Source organism: Centroberyx affinis, unplaced genomic scaffold, assembly GCF_046629955.1.
Source record: "Centroberyx affinis isolate AG114_WGS23_722 - 3 ecotype Tasmania unplaced genomic scaffold, CSIRO-AGI_Caff_v1 ptg000609l_1, whole genome shotgun sequence".
NCBI lineage: Eukaryota > Metazoa > Chordata > Actinopteri > Beryciformes > Berycidae > Centroberyx > Centroberyx affinis.
Genome location: NW_027279240.1, coordinates 160203 through 181997, shown reverse-complemented (window position 1 = coordinate 181997; position 21795 = coordinate 160203). Strand labels below are relative to the sequence as shown.

At 42.8% G+C, this 21795-nt stretch overlaps 1 protein-coding gene across 3 annotated transcripts; it reads left to right on the top strand.

Moving 5' to 3' along the window:
* Positions 1–781: 781 nt before the first annotated feature.
* wls (Wnt ligand secretion mediator) lies at positions 782–21118 on the top strand. 3 transcript variants are annotated; one of them, XM_071518583.1, is made up of 12 exons: positions 783–1083; positions 4465–4737; positions 10601–10725; positions 11447–11608; positions 11951–12087; positions 14867–15035; positions 15631–15728; positions 15936–15999; positions 17092–17235; positions 17376–17459; positions 17721–17874; positions 20061–21118. In XM_071518583.1, the coding sequence occupies exons 1-12, from the start codon at positions 978–980 to the stop codon at positions 20168–20170; spliced, it is 1626 nt and encodes a 541-aa protein (XP_071374684.1). In that variant the 5' UTR covers positions 783–977; the 3' UTR covers positions 20171–21118. The 3 variants fall into 3 exon arrangements, with proteins under 3 accessions (XP_071374685.1, XP_071374684.1, XP_071374682.1); XM_071518581.1 differs by having other exon boundaries at positions 787–1083; positions 17721–17889; XM_071518584.1 differs by lacking the exon at positions 4465–4737 and having other exon boundaries at positions 782–1083.
* Positions 21119–21795: the final 677 nt, after the last annotated feature.

Here is a 21795-nt window from a genome sequence, read left to right as displayed (position 1 = left end):
TTTATTTGAAGGATTTCTGGATTTCCTCATTTATTTGAAGGATTTCTGGATTTCCTAATTTATTTTAAGGTTTTCTCCACATACAGACTGAGGTCACTGGAAAAATGTAAATCTTAACAAATCATTATGTCTCAATATTCAGTCTTAAAAACCTGTTTTTAAGAAAATTGAAAAATTCTGTCATTGGGTTCAGACAATTCCACTTGTTTCCAATGGAGTTTCACTTGTTTCAGTTTTCTAGACACAAGACTGTCAATATCTTGAAAGTAGCCAGTATAAGGCAGATCACTCCACTAGTATCAATAAATGACTTGTTTCAAGAAAATGATTGAAACCCAATATGCCCATTGGCATATTGTTACACTTGCTTTAAGAAAAATAAGACATTAATCCTCAATAACAGACTAAATTACTTAAAATGAATGTTATTTTGCAATGCAGATCACAGAACTTAGATCTCCAGAATAAATACAAGTTTTTGCATTATTATTATTATTTTGTAGATGAAACCATTAACTGTAGTGTTCACACTAGATAGAAAGGCAGAGCAAGTGAATCCCCAGTTTGCAGAACAATGTGGTGAGGATTATTAAGCAGCACCAAACATGAGGTGGGACCGCTGAAACATTCCTTTAAATAGCCCTGCAGCCTAGACCCGCACAACAGGGGCGCTATTATAGGCATTCAATGACACGGTAACCTGCATTACCAGCCTCTATTGCAATGCGGTGGCGCTCCATAGATCTTTCCTAGTCTGGTGTTGGCTGTGCGGGGATAAAGCTGGGTGCTAGTCGGTCATGTGATCCCTCTTTTTTTTTCTTCCTCTTTTTCCTCCTTCGAAGTTGAAAGGCAAAAGCAAGCGGTGGAGGGGGCCCAGCTCGCCTTCCCGGCCGTAGATGCAGTGAATTCGTCCCGTCTGCACAGTATTGTTTTGCTCTCGCTCGGTGTGATATTTTGCCTCCAACCTCTGCTTCACGATGGCGGGGGCTATTATTGAAAACATGAGCACCAAAAAGTTGGTGATAGTGGGAGTTATTCTGCTCTTGTTCCAGGCGTTTTCCTTCATGGTCGGCGGTTTGATTGGTAAGCTTGACTTTCTTTTTTCCCCCCCAACCTTCACTTTTATCATTGGTTTAGTTATAATCCGAAATCCTTTGTGCACGCGTGCCTGTTTATTTAGCTACGAACCGTAACTGTTTTCTTTTTAACCACTACATGCGCAAAGTTTCAAGTCGGGCTCTTCGTTACATGCGTCCATACACGCTTTAATAAATGTTTTCCTAGGTTAAAAAAAGGGCTAACTTTCCACCAGGACTTGGCCGTGGCAGCCACTAACACTGCTGGCTTTGAAGCGGTCAGTTTGTATCACACGCCGCTTAAAACTGATACTTTGTTGTGTCCAAAGCTTGTGAAGTGCCTCTGAGCTAAATCACTGCTTTGTACCAAGGTGTTTGCCTCAACGACTGGCTTCTTTTCTGTGGCTCTGTGCCTGGAAATAATACAGGAGGACACCTCGCTCTTTGTGTCCGGGTCTGACATTCAACTGTTGTTAATTTCACTGGAATACACTGAAATGCAGCCGACATCTGCATTTAACTTCTTCAATGCAACCTCCAATGTTCTTTCCCCCCTTTCTCCCCCCATACACCTCCTACCACCACACACACACACACACACACACACACTCTCAATCCCCTCCTCCCCTAAAATGTCTGTCTGCTCTGTGGCCCCAGGCAGCATTTCTTTTCTTTCTCTACCTTCCTCTCACTCTTTCTGTCCCTCTGTGTTTCTCCTTCTCCCCAAATCCCTATCCCCCCTCCCAGCACATTCACATTTCCTCCTCTCTCCTCTTTGCCTGTTTCATTTGCATCGACACACACACATAGACACACACACACACGCACAAGTGCACCCAGCTGTCAAAGTTGCATTTTGCCTCAAGGATTGTATTGGAGTTGCTGTCAAGTTTCTTTAAATCCACCCACTCACTCACACATGCACCGCAGCTACACACACACGCACACGCACACAGTGGAAACCACAGTCGATAGTAGTTGAAGCCATGTGAAAGATGCCTATCTTTCTCATGGGCTGAATCTGGAAAACCTCCTCAGCCCCTGAACACCAGTCGTTCTCTCTCTCTCTCTCTGTCCCTGCACTCTCTCTCGCTCACACGATGGCTGGTGATAAATTAGCTTGTTTGGTTCGTTCCTGGCTGAGATGGTTTTAATGAAGCCAGATTCCTTTGTGTTTGCTCGGTGGCCGGGGGCGGCGGGGGTAATTGAGTAGAAAGGGGTTTTTCTCCCCTTGTTTCCCGACAAACCCAGGAACACGGCATGGGGTCAGCGGGCTGAGGGGACGGCCATTATTCTGGACACACTGCGGTGGAGACTGGAGGAGCCGGTGTGCTGCTGGACTCTCAGGGTCACCAGATAATTGAACTCCAAGGGGTTCCAGATAACTGGGTTTAATTCAGTTTGGTGTGACCTCTTTGTCGCTGTGTGTGTCTTTCACTGTGTGTTTTCAGTAGGATATCCCAAATTCCACTCTGCTAGAGCAGTGATGACACCCCACTTAGACAAGATGCATAAAACACACAATTGTGTACACACACACACACATACACAAACACACGCGCGCACACACTCACACGACTAAAGGTCCCTTGAAGATGGCCTTGGCTGAGTTTTATGAGGGCCAAAGGCATCTGTAACCCCAAGGGTGTGTGTGCTCTCTGTGGTACTTGCCATTCTGCTTTCTGTTATTTGAACAGATAAGAATAGATAGTAAGATAAGTAATCAGGGCCATCTGCACTGACACAAACTGTTATTCAGCTCTTAATGTCTTTCTGTTTTTCATCTAATCGTTTTCAGTGATGAACATCAAAGTGGTCTGGGATGATCGAGTTACAATTGCATCTCTCCCGATCGTACTACTTTGTTTTTGGCTATTTTTTATAGTTTTCTTGCCGTCATGGTTAGTGTAATGTTGTTACTTCCCAAGAGTCAGAACTATAGTCTGGTTTAGTTGTTAGTTTTAGGATCCATTTGAGGATCCATGGTGCCTTGTTGACCTCATACATGATCTACACTACAGTGACCTCAAAGTGTTCAACCCCCTTGACTTTCTCTGTGTTTTGTGATGTTGCAGCCTGAATTCAAGGAAATATAGAAATATCTCAGTTAAATAAGTATTCAACCCCCTGATACTTGGGAGAAGCACCTTTTGGCAGCGATTGTGAGCAGTGAGTCTTCTTGGATACATCGCTATCAGCTTGGCACATCTAGAATTTGGGTTTTTCTCCTGTTCTACCTTGCAGATTTTCTCAAGCTCAGGCAAGTGGGGAGTGTCTGAACAGTTATCTTCAAGTACTTACACCATTCCCCAGACTTATGCTTCCTCACACGCCGGTCTCTGGAGTCTATAAACAGTTTCTGGGACTTCATGGTAGAGTTTCTGCTCTGTCATGCACTGTCATTTGTGGGACCTTCATATGTATTTCATTCTAAGTCATTTTCAATTAATTGAATTTGTTACAGGTGGACTCCAATAAAGTTATAGAGACATCTCAAGGACATTCAACCAAATTTGAATGCACCTTAACTTAATTTGGATTGATGCTGCAAAGGGGTTTAATACTTACTGAATCACTGTTGATGTTTCAGCTTTGCATTTTAATTGATTTGTAAAAATATGTAAATTGAAATATCCACTTTGACTGTATCGGTTATTGTAATCCATTTTTCAAGCTGTAACACTATTAAATGCAGAAAAAGTCAAGGGGGTTGAATACTTTCTGAAGGCACTGTAGGTTTATTTTGGGGGTAAAATTTGAATTAGGGCTTGTTTACTTTTAGGCTGGGTTTACACGTCAAGACTTGATTTGGCCCAATGTTGTCTGTTACACCTAATATTAGAAGATAAGAGTGAAATCCCAGGCCATAATGAATCTAATAAGCTCTTGGAACATGCTAATCATGAAAATGAAAAAAAAGTTTAGCTTTTTGATTTCCAAGCCACTCTGATCTGGTTCACATCAGACCTCAGGACTTGTCGAAAGGAGACCAAAACTTTTGTTTGTATGATAATGCTAGCTCTGTTACCAATCACTACTCATATCCTATGACTACAGACTACAAACACCAATCTCACCAAGCTCATGAATCTCTATGAGTATACAGTGTAATTGGTGCTTGAGTGCTTTCAGGAATTTTCCCCACTGATCACTTCAAAGTGAGAGCCTTGCTCCCAGGCATTTTCTAAACATTGTTAAAGTAATTGCCACAGTGTTTGGGTTGGATTTGGCTCAATCCCAACCTGTTGACTGTGCCCAAAGGTCTATTTTTTTTTACGTTTTTGGGGGCAATTTGTCCCAATCTTGGCAGGACCTTGGAACATTTTGATGCAGAATTCTAATATGGCACCAAGTCTAACACCTCTCCCCTCTGTGTTTGTCCCTCCAGCTCCCAGCCCCACCACAGCGGTCCACTACCTGGCCACCAAGTGTGTGGACGCAGTGAAGCACCACCAGAGCAGCAAGTGGTTCATGCCCTGGGGCCCGAACCAATGCGACAAGATCCGGAACTTCGATGAGGCCATGGCCAAGAAGATCGAGGCCAACAACATTGTGTTTGCTGTCCACGTTCCTCTGCCCAGCAAGGAGATGAGCCCCTGGTTCCAGTTTATGCTGGTCATCCTGCAGTTTGACATCGCCTTTAAGATTAACAACCCGATAGGTGAGATCTGAGGCTTTCATATGGATTCACTTCAGGGTGAACGGGCTCATGTTTCTACTGCAGGACATGGCTTTCAAGATGTAGAGATGGATAGGTGAGAAGGTCCGGCCTCATGTGCGCAGCAACATGTGGTGCGTGGAATATAATTCTGGAGAGAAGCAAAGGCTGCATTAGCTATATTAATTAACTAGTAATTAATGATTAATTAACTACTTGGTTATTGTATTCCAAGTCTGTTTAACCTTGACTCTGTTATTTGTGTGGACTTTGCATGCTATTTGCATGTTGTGTGTGTGTGTGTTACATTTTTTCAGTGTCAGAGTAGTCTATATTTTGTGATTTTGTTATGTCTTGTGTTTTGTAATCTGTAGGCAAATATTTGCAGCGTACAATGGCTCAGCTGAACTCGCCAGACTGAGCTAGCCTCTGAAATATTCACATCCTTTGTCACTTGTAATCACTCTGATTGTAAATCCAAGTGTGATGTCATTCTAACTTTAGCACTAATACTCCTAATATGTTTCTTATATTGCCGTCCCTGCACGACGTCCTGGCAGGCTATTGTCTGTTTTCAGTTCAGTAGATTGTGGGGAATGCATGAGGAACCACAGGAATGTGCCTCTTTCTCTCCGCTCTCAGTAGATTGGATTTCTCTTACACTGAGAGAGGCGGCTAACAATGATGGATGTCCTGCTGTTGCTTCTCTATAGCGATATAGACCCTTGCGGCTTTGTGACAAGGGCTTGACAGGCACCCTTGAGACAGGTATAGAGAGAGAGGAGAGTGGTAATCTGGGCCTGTTTTCATAGTTGGTAGCCTCTGAGCAATGAATTTCCCTATTATCCAATCCTGGGACCAAGAACCAAGCGGTTTACATACTTGTGAGATGAGATCACCCTGTATTTTAGTGGATTTACCAGTGTTGCTATACATTTGTCACTGGCTCTGTCTCCTCTTATCTTGCGGGCAGAGACAATGGTGTAACATGATGCATTAATGAGGTCACATACTGTCTGTTTACAATGTTGCTTCTTGCCCTCATTGTGGAGTAGTATACCTCCTCAGACCTGTTTCCTGTCTATGCTTGCAGAAGACACCATCTCAAAGCATGCATTTCTCAAATGCATTTCTCAAATTACCTTTCCAACCGTAAGCAATGTGTGTAGTTCAGTGGTCTTTCTTCCAGCTTTCTAAATGTCACCAAAGGTATGCCACAAGGTTCAGTTTTAGGACCCACCCTTTTCACTATTTATGTAGATGATGTGGGTCAAAATATTAATGCATCTGTACATCTCTATGCCGATGATACTATTGTATATTGTAGGGCTGTCCCGAATACCATTTTTTGGCCTTCGGAGCTTCGGTAGTAATCAACAGCGAATATTCGAAGCTTCGGCCGCAGGGGGGGGGGGGGGGGTTTAAGAGTCACGCACCTTCAAACTGCTTGGCTTTCCATACACGGGTAACAGTTCACCCGACAAAGTTCACACATAGTCACAGTTCCTCCTCACAAAAACACAGCGCTGAAAACATACTTAACATACATATAACTTCAATTAAGAGAGAGAGAGGATTTAAAAGATTTAAAAAAAAAAAAGATCAATGGAGAAATGTCTTGCTGCTGCTTCTCCTGAGTTTTGTTCAGCAAATTTGAAACTGACAGCTTGAATTTCAGGTCGTACTTTTTTCTCTGTGCCACCATGGCGATCAGCAAATGTGACTGACATTTGAATGAAAGTAAAAAAAAAAAAAACTGCTTCGTAGCGTCAATGGCAACCGGTTTACGGATTACATATAAAATTAAATTAAAAAAAACGAATATCCGAATCCCAAAATTGAAAACCGAATACCTACCCAACGAACGAATATCCGAATAGTCGAATATTCGGGTCCAGCCCTAGTATATTGTTGTGCAAGCACTGTTGCCCTGGCATTTGAACGTCTGCAGTCTGCATTTGACACTATTCAGTCGCACCTGTTCCACCTCATACTGGTGTTAAATGCAGACAAAACCAAGGCCATGTTCTTTTCTAACAAAAAGATGGTGCCAGCTGTTCTTCCCTGTATCATGTCTGTACAAGGTACCCCTATTGAGACTGTGACCACCTATAAATATTTAGGCATCACAATTGATGAAAGCCTTTCTTTTAAATTTAATATTGATCATCTTTTAATGGAAATTGAAATTAGGATTGGGCTTCTTTTTTAGGAACAAATCCTGTTTCTCCTTTAATGTTAGGAAACGGCTTGTTGCTGCTGCTTTCTTGCCTCTCCTGGACTATGGGGATGTTTTGTATATGAATGCCTCAGCTCACTCTCTTCATCTGTTGGACGCTGTCTATCACGGAGCTCTGAGATTCATAACTGATTGTAAACCCCTCACACACCATTGTACTCTTTATTCTTTAGTCAACTGGTCATCATTATCCATGCGCAGAGCTTTGCATTGGTATAACTTCATTTATAAATCCATTCTTGGACTGCTGCCCATTTATTTATCCACTTATATGTCACGTAAACAGTGCTGCTATAGCCTACGCTTCTTCAGGGCTTCATCACTCTCTCCATCCCCTCAGTCTGTACTGAATTTGGTAAAAAGGCCTTCTCCTACTCTGCCCCACTCAACCTGGAACACACTACAGCCTGAACTGAAGCTGTCCAGCATGATTCCCCTAGGGGATTTTAAATTACTTCTATGAAATATGGAAAGAGTGTCTGTGGGGGTTTGCTCTTGTACATAGTACTTCAAATCTGGTTACCACTTTGGCACTTTTGCACTTATCACTTTTATGATTTGTGATCTATCTTATCTCTGTATTGAATATCCTGTCTGTCTGTAAATTTGTGTTGTACTGCTGCTGTTGGCCGCCCAGGTCTCTCATGAGAATGAGACCCTGTGTCTCAATGAGATTACCTGTCTAAATAAAGGTTTATTAATAATAATAATAATAATAATAATAAGAGTCTCCCACTCGGCCACATGGAAATGGTGTGGGCATGGGAGTGATATTGGAGTCCTAACCTAACTCTAACCCTATCAGTGTGTGAGCACACAAGAGAAGATTGAGATGAAAATTTCTGTCAAAGTTAGGAAAGTTCTTAACCTTTTTGAGCCAGGGAGCCTACCTGAGTAAAATGTAGTCTTGTCTTGAGACCCAGGCTCTTTCATACATCCATGTTGTTTTGTCACGAGGGGAAGCCACCATCAACTGGCCTGTAAGCAATTTTGCTTCCCTGCCCAGTGTTAAACAATACTACTCTAAAGTGTAAAGAGGATAGATATACCTGCAACATCTCAGTGTGTCAGTGTATGGATGAGAGGAAAGGGATGAGGAGGAAGATGACTGGTGTCTGGAGAGAGAGGGGGGGGGGGGGGGGGTCGGCTTGGCAGCATGGCAGGCAAGATTAGAGAGGAGAATAAAGCAGACTAATGAATGATGGTACTGGTTCAGCCTAGGAAAGTAGTCTCAACCCTCAAGCACTGGGACAGAAGGCCTGGAAATAGGTATGCATGTTTACTTCTCCTTGAGCTATGAGGGGAAAACTAGAAGAAGGCTGACAATACACTTCTGATGTATAGAGGGACATCTGTAGCCTACCAAATGCTTGTAAACCTTGATACACATGCACCTTCTGCCAATTGGCCAATTGAACAGAGAAGTGATAGAGCTATATGAAACAATGTAGTGAACAAGAGATCAAAAGATGGGGGTATAAGTTTATATGACCCAACCTTGCTGGCATGGCTAGTCTAAACTGTCATGTTATAATGGTGGCCTAGTCATCAGCATCATTCGCTTGCTCACATTCCTGGCCTCAGCGGAAACGCGTTAAGGGCTTGTGGGCTGTTTACTGCCTGGCTGCCACACAGACTAGTCAGTGATTCACCCTGGACCACAGACAGGTCTTTCTGCCAGATGCTGCAACCTCACTCTGATCTCTCTGAGCTACACCGGAGCTGCTTGTAGATATAGAAGAGCCTGAGTAGATAACAGTATGTGGCAGAGACGGGGTAGGGGTGCAGGGATGTCATTCACCCTTTTCTGATCAAAGGCCTGGAAGTTGGGGTGGGTAGAAAAATCCAGTAAAAAGTGCCTTAGGTTGATGTATAGTAAGGATTTAGACAAATGGCAAATCACAATCTTGCAAGATGGACATCAGCCAACACATGGCATCTTGTCTTGAGAAGACAACTTCTCAAATGGAGCTCTGTTTCACCCTTTGGAGTTTGGTTGTATGAAGACTTTTCATCAATTTCATTTTTAAAAACATGGCTAGTTTGTTGCCATTTTGTTCAAGCAAGAAGAAAGCTAGCAGACAGACAGAACCTAAAGGTATTACTAATGTCCATATCGCGCGAGCCGGGAGAGGGAAGCGAAGAAACCAAAGGGCAGGCCTTCCACAACCAACAAAATGGCGTCGGCAGCCCGTCTGTCTCCAATATGACCAGAACACTTGTCGTGCCAAAGGTAGGCGGACTCTACTCTGCAGCGGTATGACCAGTGGAGAAAGTGAACAGAGGGCCCCCTCTTCCCTGAACTACCTTATCTGTGTTACAATGCTCGTCCCTGAGAAGAGCTTCCCCCCTTATTAACCACTCCACCCACCTGGCCCACTCCACCCCAGCACCAAGCACCCCCTGGCAGGGGTCCAGCAATAACACAGCTGTTGAGGAGGCTTAGTTTCCATGGCGATGGCCACTGGACTGGGGTGGAATGTTTGCACACAGCAAGCTGACATTCAGGGGCCCGGGCTGCACTGGCTTGACCGACGGGAGAGGGGAGACAGTCGGCTGCCAATACTCATCTGGTTCCCTCTCCCCCTTCCTGTCCTCTCTTTTTTCCCCCTTCTTTCTCATAGTACAGGCCACTGAGTTTCTTTCTCTTCATTCCAGCTTGTTTCATAACGGCACAAGAGGCTCTCTGGAGGGCTGGAGGAGAGAACACTTGGCTTTGTAATGTGATCTAAAGATACAGTTTTAATAGCTTGGCTTTGGATCTTTTTGTTGGTCCCTCTTGGCCAGCCTGTTAGAGGCCAGCTCAGGGCCTTGTTTAAGTTCGTCAAGGAGGAAGTAACCTAGATTTGGGCCACCATGGAAAGCAGAATGTTGAATCAATGTGGCACTTGTTTTATTTACACTGGCTTGAGATGGAAGTCTGGTATTTCAGTACTTTGAAAACTCTCATATTGTAATTGAGCTACATTTACATGACGAGCATTTCATTTACAAGCTTAGCTGAGTTTATCACGATGATTAAAATATTTACTATCTACATCACTTTGTTCAACCGCTCTTGATGTCTTAGCATGGGAAACAGATTATTAAGTGAACGTGAACAATATGTTTACAGATTTGACCATTTTTAAAACGATCCAGCGGCTGTTTTTAAACAATCCTATCACAGTTTCAATGTTCATTTTGAACAGATTTCAGAATTGTAGTGGTGAATGTAGTGGGACGTAGTCACTTCTCTGGGCTCATTCTTGAAAGGCCATGGCTGTTAGTCAGTCACCAAGGCCTAATTTTATCCCATCATTAGGATGATACCGCAGCCCGCAGTTATGCAGGGATGTGATACCATTGAGATATGTGTCAAAATACAGATTAACATGAATATTTTAACACATAACACATTTTTAACGATCTTGGATTACATACATTTTCCGTCCTGCAAATATACGTAAATCATTGGATGCTATGATTTTTGGTACCGGTTCAATCAACTCTCTTTGCTTTTAAAGTGAAATTACACTGTGAATATGCAAATATGTCACTAAATGTCCCTGCAAGTCTTTAACAACTAAATATCTACCAAATGTGAGCAGTGAATAGTGATGGTAATGTGTGTGTCTTGCTGTGCAGAGGACGGGGCGATAGTCACCGTTGACGTGGGCCTGGCCTACAGAGACGACACGATGGACGAGTGGACAGAGATGGCCCACTCTCTAGAGCAGAGGAAGCTCAGCTGCAACTTCACCATTGCCAAGGTAGAGGAACACCCGCCGCCTTGCACATCATTCATTCTCCATCTGCTTTACCATCATGTGTCTTTGAGTTGAGAAAAATAACTTATTCCTATCTGGCTTTGAGCTGGTTTAATAGTAGTTATTAAATAGTAGGGACAATCAGATCTATTACAACACTGATAGTACCTATTATTTGTCAATTTGTTTTTTTTTATATTACTGTTGTCAATACTTTAAAGTGTATATTGTGATATCGGCACATATCTGTAAATATTGCTGGTGCTTGCAGATTCAGATAAATTCAATAGCTTATATAGTTTAATATTCAGATATAAAGATTCCATCCATCAGAGCATTTTGTCATCACAATTTCTGCCTTGAAAGCAGTATCTTCGTGTGATTTCATGCCATCTTTACTAGAATTTAATGAATTTGCTCCCTAATAAATATTGATATTGATAATGGTAATGATACCGTGATACCTTATTGATCCCCATAGAGAGATTTTCTTTTCGCTGTAGAGGAGATTTATGCCGCCCCAAAATAATTGAGGGTGGCATAGTATGTCATTGGGAAGACAGATCAGTAAAGAGGCAGTGTTCAGCGCCACAGGAAGGCCTGGCCAGAATAAAGTCTGTGGGATCCCAATGGCAGAATTCTACCAAAGGCATTTTTATCAGATTGGTGTCAGTTGTTCCATGTGCATTAAACCAGATGCCGTGTGCTGTTGTGTGTTCTCCAGACCCTTGAGAATGAGGGCCGTTACTACGAGTGTGACCTGTTGCCCTTCATGGAGGTGGGCAGCGTGGCCCACAAGTACTACCTGCTCAACATCCGCCTGCCTGTCAACGAGCGCAAGAAGATCAACGTGGGCATTGGAGAGATCAGGGACATTCGTCTGGTTGTGAGTTGGCTTGTCGGATTGCGAAAAGCAGCATACCTTCTGACCTTTTGTCGACACACACAGCTGAAATGTGCATTTCAACCTTGAGAGTGATAACGGATCATTTGGTCATAGAATGTGCTTTTATTTAGATTGGGTTGGATTTACATGTAGAAAATTTTGAACATGAACCTTGGAATATTATCTGCAATGTGATGAGAGAATATAATGACAAAATTGCAGTCATGGCAAATTTGACAGAGTGTGAGGGTTTTGCACTTGCCAACCAAATTTCATGCATGAGAGGAGAGGAGGCGACATGAACATGTGAAGCTGACGGCGTTCGTTCATTTCCCCTCCCAGAGCATCCACCAGAACGGAGGCTTCACCAAAGTGTGGTTTGCCATGAAGACGTTCCTCACACCCAGCATCCTCATCATCATGATCTGGTACTGGAGACGCATCACCCTCATGACCAGACCTCCTGTGCTGCTGGAGAAGTAAGTATCACATCAGCACAGATCACTACTGTTGTCATCAACATATTTCTCATTATAAGAATTATAATATATAATATAATATAATTCCACCTGGACCAACCATCTTAAGACAGAAATGCTTTCCAAAAGATTCTCTCTTCTTTTTCTTCCCTTATTTATTGTTGGATACCAAGGAAAGTCTACATTTAAAAGAACTTTGACTTTTGTGTTCATGTCAGTTCAGTGGTTAGTATGAGGCGATAGGAAAGGATAAAGAATGCTTGTTAAGAAAGGTCCTAGTAGCCTCATTAGAAACCATTGAGGCTTTGCCTTAGTACATGTAATGACTGAAGACACATGCCCTCAGATTAACTATGGATGAAGTGTACATCTGGGTCAAACTAGCTCTGTGTGCAGAAGGTCACTGTTCATCCAGCGTCTGAGTAGGAATGTTATCTAGGACCATGAACAGGTTCCAGTTCAGTCGTGACGTCAAATGCACAGTAAGCCATATTCAAACAAATCTGAAAAGATGCCAAGGGCCTCGTTTACTCAGTCACTGATTTAAAAAAAAACAACAAAAAAAAACAAAAAAAAAACAAGGAGTTCAACTTGCCTCATGCCAGATTTCCACTGAAAAAGACACTGTTCATGTCTTTTTATATAGGGAAAAACTAGGTTTCAAAATGTCAACGATTGTCGCTCATAACTTTACCAAACTTTATTACATGGAAATTGGAGCCCATGTACATTAGTGGAGCGAAGGCAGGTAGTGCAGCCTGCAGCAGACTGTGTGAATGGCGTGCTGTGGATCGTGAAGCTCTGCTCAGAGCCCAGTGTTTGTCTAACCCCCCGCCGTGCCGGGAAGACAGATCAGTAAGAGGCAGTGTTCAGCGCCACAGGAAGGCCTGGCCAAGCGTGAAACGCGTTACACAATCTGCAAGCTCGCACTCAACTGACATATCCTACATACGTACACACACACACACTCACACACACACACACAGTCTATGTCTCTCTCCTTCCCTCTATCTTTTCCGGCCCGAGGCTCTCATTCCCAAATGACCGGCAGGCTCTCAGGAAGTGCCACTCGCACCCTATTTGTGGACGGCGGATGATTTTTTCATGCTGTAAAAGCTTTGCCAGAGCCATCTGTCATGCTCGTCCACATGAGGTGTGAGAGCGGAAGAAACCTCAGACCTCTTCTGAACTCGGAGATCTGCCGAAGACAGATGAGAAGGGATGCTTTTCACAGCCGCAATGTGCACAATGCTCCACGATGATGTCATTCATAAATGAAGTCTGAAAACTGAGATTAGTATTAGATGGAGATGGGACGATCTGCTTATCTCGCGATACGATTCGATAAAACCACGATACGATGTAATGAATAAAAGTTCGATGACAACAAAGTATGACTGTGCAGAATTATGTTTATTTATTTATTTTTTCTAGCAATGGTGCTGGCTTGCTAGAATGTAAACAACAATTTAAAAATGTTGTTACAAAGTGCAAATAATATAATTTTAGATGGAAAGCTTATGAAATTGTGATGGACAACAGATTACCACAGCAGAATAAAATGGAGCAAATATCTTGATTCATTTTTCTGTCCCACGATACATATTGTCACATTTTCATATTGCGCTATATTGAATTTCGATATATCGTCCCATCCCTAGTATCAATGTTAATTTTTTAGAATTTAGAAACTTTTCTTTACAATTAAATCAGAAGAATCTTCTGTCGTAAGCAACACATCTAGAATACTGAAGGCTTCTACTTCATCAGCTTTTGCCCTTGTCTCGCTCTCACACACACTCTCACACTCACACTCACACTCACACACACAGATACCGGCCTCAGCGCTCCTGTCTGTGTTGGTGGTGCTCAGGACATTCCCAGCATACCAACCCAATGCGGTTTCACTCCGTTCGCTCGGTGGAACATGCCAGAACTGTTCTCACTGACGAGCTCTCTGGAGTGGAACTGCTTACAGCATATTGCTTGTATCATTTGCATTACTTGTATTGTTTACAAAAATGTTTGTACCTACACTTTTCCTGGTTACCTTTTGCTGCACTCCTTGCTCTCTTTTTCTTTCCCCCCTCTGTTCCACCCTCCTCCCATCTGTTCCTGATCTTCCTTTCATCTAGTTGTGGCATGTAGGGACCTGCTGCTGCTGCTGCTGCAGCGCTTAGAGACACAAACCCTGTTCTGTCTTTCTGTAGGCGGATGGTTCTTTGTTCTTTCACCCTCGCTCTCCTGTCTAGACTTTCAAGATTAGAGAAGGTTAGCTGGAGTAATGAGGTTTGTCGGTAAGGTCGTGAATTAGATAGGTTAGCGGGGACGCACTGTGCTTCTGGCTGATTGGATAATCTAATCAATAGGCTATGTCTTAATGGTCCTCTTTGAGCATACACAGATTTAGCCTTGCTGTATAATAATGATTTCCTAAATGAAATTTATGTTTGAAAAAATGTTGTCCACGCTCAAAAAAAACATACATCACTTGTTTCCTCAGTTGCTGTAGCTTATTTAGTCATCCATTTTTCTTTCCTGAAAACAAAGCTGCTGATGCTGCATGAATTATACTGCTGTGGGTATTGATTTTGAATATGTTTTTTAAATGCTAATTACAATTTAGTCATCAAAAAGCATTCTCACAATCAATAAATACATCGGCGCATATAACCATGCATACATGTGCATGGTTAATCCACGGCAACGGTAATGACGGCAAAAGTCGCTTAAAGTCAGTAATGATAGTGACAGATTAATAATGTTTTTCCTCCTTCAGGGTGATCTTTGCTCTGGGCATCTCCATGACATTCATCAACATCCCAGTGGAGTGGTTCTCTGTGGGCTTCAACTGGACCTGGATGCTGCTCTTCGGAGACATCAGGCAGGGAATCTTCTACTCCATGTTGCTTTCCTTCTGGATCATCTTCTGCGGGGAGCACCTCATGGTACTGTACCCGCTAATGGTGAACAAATGAAAAAATAAGCTCTGTCTCAAGATGAAAGCAAGACTCACTGCTTGTGTAGAGCAATGCTTGGCATGAGCTTTTGCACATGCGCTCGTTTTCTCCTGCAGTCTCATTTCTTTGAGGTTTCAGACTGTTTGTGTGGGTCAAGTCCCGCATACAAGTCAGCTGTTGCACCTCAAGTATTTGTCCCTACACTTATCGACTTATCAATATGCTTGCTTGCCTGAAGCACTCGCTGGCATGAACCTGCACAGTGCAGACACCAAGAAGTATTGTGTTCACTGTGTGGGTGTTTTCCATGTGCCACTCCACCCAGATATCCTTGCAACCATCCATCAACACTGTGAAACATAAAACGGAGTGCTTAGTTTGGCTGCAGGACAATGATGAATCCATGATCTCAACCAGGAAGGGTTTTGATGTTAACAGACACCGGGGGCGTTGCAGTCCTCTGACCCGCCTTGTTATCACTGCAAGCTGGTGGCGCACCATATTTGATGTGCTTAAAGTCTGATCTTTGAAATGTAGTACAACCTATTATTTATATTTTGTCACTCCCTCTCCCTGGCACCAGGACCATACTGAGAGGAACCGGTTCTCAGTCTACTGGAAGCAGGTCGGACCCATCGTCTTCGGCTCCTTCTGCCTCTTCATCTTTGACATGTGCGAGAGGTGAGGCCCAAGTTTGTACTTCATTACTATATATACAACTACATATACATTTTCACTCATAAAATTCCTCCATGTTATTTCTTATTTTCCATGCCTTCCCTACATGTGTTAATTGTTAGATAGTCAAATGTCATAAAATGTTGTGAAATTCTTAACCGAGATGACATGTAGGATTGTTTTTGTTTTTGTTTTTGTTTGTGTCACCAGGGGAGTCCAGCTGACGAACCCCTTCTACAGTATCTGGGCTTCAGACGTGGGAACTGAGCTGGCTGTATCCTTCCTTACCTGATAGTATTAAAAACGGCAGCAATAGTTGGGATGTATGTGCTGTAAAGCAAGAATCTAAACAAGTTAACTTCATAACTACCTCAAAACTGCTTGTCTGGCCCAAAATTGTGTATTGATAATAGACAGGCATGACTCTAATAAAAGACCCTCTGAAGGTGTAAAGGAGCAAATCATCACCTTTTTAACTTCAGTAGCCAATCAGCCTGTTTATGGTTGCAGCTCTGCTCCTGTTGTTGGAGCATTTTGTGAAACTGTAGTCTCTCTTTCCACATGTGTTGAATGGTCTTCCCTTCAGTCTTGCAGTCAGTGAATTTCTTCATGTACTGAACACTGCGATCTCTAGACTAACAAGATGAGAAATAATTCAGTGATGCCATATGTGAAAGCACTGTCTAGGGTCTCCCCATGGTGTGTGTGTGTGTGCTTGTCTGTGTGTGCACCTGTGTGTCGCTTTGCTTGCCAGGCTGGGTGATGCAAGATTCATCAGTACACTTCGTCAAAAACAAGTGCCAGACCGCCCCTCCCTTATCTCTTTTTTCCCCTCTCTCTTTCCTCCAGTTTCTCCTCCCTCTGTGTCTCTGAGCCTCCGTGACAGGGAAAGCTGAGATATGCGACATGACATTCGCTCAGTTCCCAGAACTCTCAGCGAGTTTGGCGAAGACATTTGGTACAGTGTCTATAACCAGGGTCATCAAAGCTTTATTAGGCAGCGCCGCTGACGGGTTTCTGCCATGACTTCTGCTGCAGTTAGTCTGTTAAGGTTTTAGGAAAGAGACACACGACTTAACAAAACATTTAGCAGCATCTTTATTTATTGCAATGATTGATTACAGTACAGTAGAGTGAGTCTACCTTTGGTTGCCTCAGAGGGGGTTGCTGTAGTTTTTTTCCGCACCAATTATCTAACTCATTAAAACATTCATATACTGTATCTATGCATTGCCACTCTGCCAGCAGACGCCCTATAAGGAGGTCTCCCTTCTTTCATTTGAATAATGTAACTCTATCTCAGCATGTGTAACTATTAGTACCACCATTTTTGTGCCAGTTATTTCCATGACTGGTGTTGCTGTAGATGGCGTTCATAATCGTGGCAGGGATCTGCGCCTGTCTCTACTTCCTCTTCCTGTGCTTCATGGTGTTCCAGGTCTTCCGCAACATCAGCGGCAAGAGGTCCTCGCTGCCTGCCATGTCCAAAGCAAGACGCCTGCACTACGAGGTGTGTGTGTGTTTTTGTCCATCAGCCTTCCTGTCTGAGTTGGAGTTCCTTATCACGCAAAGCCAAAGAATTAGATCATGACAGTTTAATGCGTTCTTTGTTTGTGATTTTGTCACTAACTCATCCCCTTTATCGCCTAGGGTCTGATTTTCAGGTTCAAGTTCCTCATGCTGGTCACTCTGGCCTGCGCCGCTATGACAGTCATCTTCTTCATCATCAGTCAGGTGAGTCTCGTAATGTCCTCAAATTCAACGGTGTGGCCTTCTTCGTGACGCACACTTCTGTCCACTGCGTGACACTCTTCTCATCTTTTCACCAGGGAACAGTATTTCGATGGCGTCTTGTTTTCATTTCATTGTGACTTTAAGAGCTTTTTTGTTGCTGTCCCATGCCAACACACTAGCAGCTGAATCTTGTCAGTCGGATAAGAAAAGTGTGCGTCTCATCCTTTGTTTTTGTCTGTCTGTCTGTCTGTCTGTCTCTAGGTCAATGAGGGCCACTGGCACTGGGGAGAACACACAGTGCAGGTGAGCAGCGCCTTCTTCACCGGCATCTATGGCATGTGGAACCTGTACGTCTTTGCCATCATGTTCCTCTACGCACCGTCACACAAACGCTACGGAGACGAGCCGTCCAGCGGCCAGTGCATCATTGGTAAGTACTTTTTATTTATTTATTTTTATTATCATCAGCTTTCTCTTTTCTGAATTAAGTTTTATGGATGGATGCAGTCTTGTGGGAGGTTAACTGCTGCACTCTGTTGGTTCTGGTAAAATGAAACTTTATTTTTTCCCCATGGGGAAATTGTGTCATTGCTGCAGCAAAGAATAGGATATAGATAAGAATGTGACAAATGGAACATACTGAAGATAATACGACAACAAGAGTAAAACATATGGAAAATACAGTGTCTTCATGGTGCTTACACATAACTCCTACTTGCTTGACAGAATTGTCACTTTATTATATAATTAAATAATATTCAAGTCAGATTTAGTTCAAATTCTCTGTTTCTTATTAATTTCTGAGTTATGGGTTGACATCTTGGAAAATATAATTAGGGTTCCAGGCAGTGTGCATTCCTTATTTATCAATGTTTCCAATTCAGATTTTATTTACTCTAGACCACACATCGTGGTATGGAGTACAAACCTAAAACAAAACAGCAGTACAATGGTAAACAACCAGAATAGATCTTTAGCACAAATGAAGTCATTTAAAGAAAGGCAGAACATTACTCAAAAATGCACCCAGTTTACATACTATCCTTGGTTTATCTGTCTGCAATAATAATTTAAGTTTAAACATAGACACATTTAACTGTGTCTGTTCTTAAAGTTGTCAGATTGCATCAGTGTCCCAGTAGCACTCACTTCATCCTGTTAAAGAGCAAGTGTCTGCCTTCCACTGTAAAGCTGCCTATTCATGCAAAGTCTGCCTTTGGAGGAGAGAGAGAGAGAGAATGAGAATGAGCGAGATTCCCAGGGGAAAGGAGGGTCTCTTTGGCCCAAGAGGGTGATTCTAATGGACACCAGGCTTCCTTCCAGAGGGAAGGGAAGAGTGAAGAGAGGGTGGTGGTGGTGGGGTGAGGGAGAGCAGGGGAAGTAATGAAAACCATCCATCTCCTGACGTCAGTGACGCAGAGAGAGAAAAAGAGGTTTTGAAGTTCTGGAAGCTTTCCCTGATCTGCGTCAGCCGAGCTCCTGGGAGGGGCGTCTCTCTCCGAGCCCCAGTCTCTCTGTGCTGATTTACTTTATCAGTACAGCGAGTTGCAGTGCTGTTTCAAGTGAGCCTGAAGGCATTTATGTTGAGGAAATTGAGTAGATTTCCTCCTAAAGGAAGACTGGCTGCATTAAAATAGAGGAATATACACTGAAATGCAAAGAGTACAGTGAGAACTCAAAAGACAAAGAATCTGTGCTCTTATTTTTGTAGACGATGCGACCTTAGTCAAGATTTTGATGGCAATAATGCGAGTAAGGCAGAAACCATGTAAATACCACACTCTGATTAGGCTAATGTTATTATGCTCATAGTCGAAGTAAGCATAATCGCAGTAAGATATGAGGAGTGCTCCAATCTTAATCGCATTAATAGACACCAGTTAAGACATGCATCCTCTAATTCCCCTGCATCCTCTAATTTGAACGATTACGCACGCCTCAACCGGTGAGGGTACCTTGATTTAAATATTTCACAACTATCATCAGGCTCTTGCCAAATAGGTACACAAACGTCTGTGTTTCTGTGCACACCAAACTAGTAGGCTATTCCGCACTGCTTCGAGGTCTCTACAGTGCAAATCATCAGGAATACAAGCCACTGACGGGGACTGGAGGTCCTGGAGACACAGCTCCATCCAAACCCACCGGGTTGCCGGGGGCGCAACAACTGCATGCGTCGTCTACTGTCATCTAACAGGTTTCCCAGTAGTAGAGCCTGAAGCATGCCATTTTGTAATTGCAGTAGAGATAGGCATATGGCTGCGACCAACAACATGATGTGGTAGAGCACAATCATGGCTGTAGTTGTTTTTGGTTAAATTTTAAAGTGGCGGGACAGGAAACAAGTTATTTTTTTATCAAAATATATATATGTATATATTCTATTTCCACAATTATCTCTGTAAAATCTTAGTGCTTCAGTCATATAAACAGGAGTATTCTGGGAAGTTGTCAGATCATGCAATCATGTAAACGGCTTAATCAGACTATTGCCTTAATCGCAGCATCGGCAATAGTGGCATTATTGTGCATATGTAAGCGTAGCCAGTGACTTGAGGTCTTAAGTGTAATGGTGCCATCAATGATGTGTGTTGTGTGTAGGAGATGGCGGAGCCAACAGTGGAGAGGACATCCAGCTGACCACCACCATCACCCATGTGGACGGTCCCACCGAGATCTACAAGATGACCGGCAAAGAGGCCCAGGAGTAGATCACACGCCGCAATGTGGACTCCCCTCTACTACCTACTGCTCCAACAATCCCCTCCCTTTTAATATATGTATTCTCGAAAGGCCTCTTTCCTTTAGAGCGTCACCAGCCTACCTTGCATGTAAAGTACCAGTCCCACAGTTACCGCGACTCGTTCTGTGCCGCCTCCTTCCCAAAACTCCCTTATTGAGTCCCCAAAGGCTGACGAATGTCAACACTCCTATCATTTCATAGTTGATTTTTTTTTTTGTCTGACATTTCATACTTTATGTGAACTATTGGTGTTTGTACATGTTGCACAACTCTTCCCTTTTGACACCATCAAGTCAGGTGCAGAAAAGCTGCTTTTAAATGGGAGAGATGTTTGAGTGTAAAGAATACCATCTGGTGGCAATGGGGAGGAAAAAAAAAAAGAAGGAATCACACTCCTACTTAGAAATATGAGTAAACTCTGTTTTGTTTGTAAAGCCTTGCGCTTCAGAAGTAGATGGACACGTTTTTATTGGCTATGATATAACCACTTTGGGTTTGATCTGCCTAGAGAAAGTATTTTTCTGCTTATAATTTCCTGTAATATTCTCACTCCAGGCCCTTGAGCCTATTTCTCTGTGCACTGTCACACATATACACTTCCATAGAAAGTAGATCACATGGACGACTGCTGTCATCGTATTTATCATTCTTTCAAGTGGTGGAACTCCTTTTTATATTGTTGGGGAAAATGTACAGACCACATAGCCTTTTGGGGAAATGCATACTGTAAGTTCATTATGTTACAATGTAGATATCTATTTTTTATAAAGTGCTTATTTTCAACTTTATGAAATGTTTGCATTAAGCTGTATCACTGTTGACAAAAAAACGTTCAGATTTGAAGTTGACTGTAGCCTATTAAACATGGGTCTTAGTTATTTTGTGCTTTTTATGCTAATTTAAATAAAAACTTTTACTTTGCATGTTCTGTGTCTTACTGTTTGCTCTGAAGGCATTTTTTGTATTTCAGGCTTATTGGCCATTAAATGAAAGGAAAAAGTAAAGCACCCCAATGAAAATTCACCATAATATTCCTATTGGGACTGTGGTAGCCTACTTGGTAGTGAGTTGATGAATTCTATTTGTATTTTTCTGCGGTATAGCTATACTATTTCAATAGGATATTATGTAGTTAATAGTTTTTCTGTGATTTGTATTGTATCCCTCTAGCTATACATTTATCACAGGATTACTGTAGTTCTTTTTTGTAAGGGTGGTTTTTCCTACATAGGCCTGTGTTGATAGACACTTGGCAGAGCTTGGCTACAAGGCCATTTGGAACTAGAAGGGCACTCAGAGAGCGCAGACCTCCGCCAAGGTGCGTGCTATTATTGCTTGAGTCGGATCCGGATCCGCTCCAAAGTTTAATGGGTTCTTCCTTGGCCCATGCTACACCCTTCCACGAAGTTTCATGAAAATCGGGCCAGTAGTTTTTCCGTAATCCTGCTAACAGACTAACAAACAAACGGCACCGAAAACATAACCTCCTTGGCGGAGGTAACACGTTTTCCACTACAGAGACATTATGGTCCAATATGACCATATTACCTGGATTCATGTAGGGATAGTGCGCCTCTGCAAGGCGACTAGGAG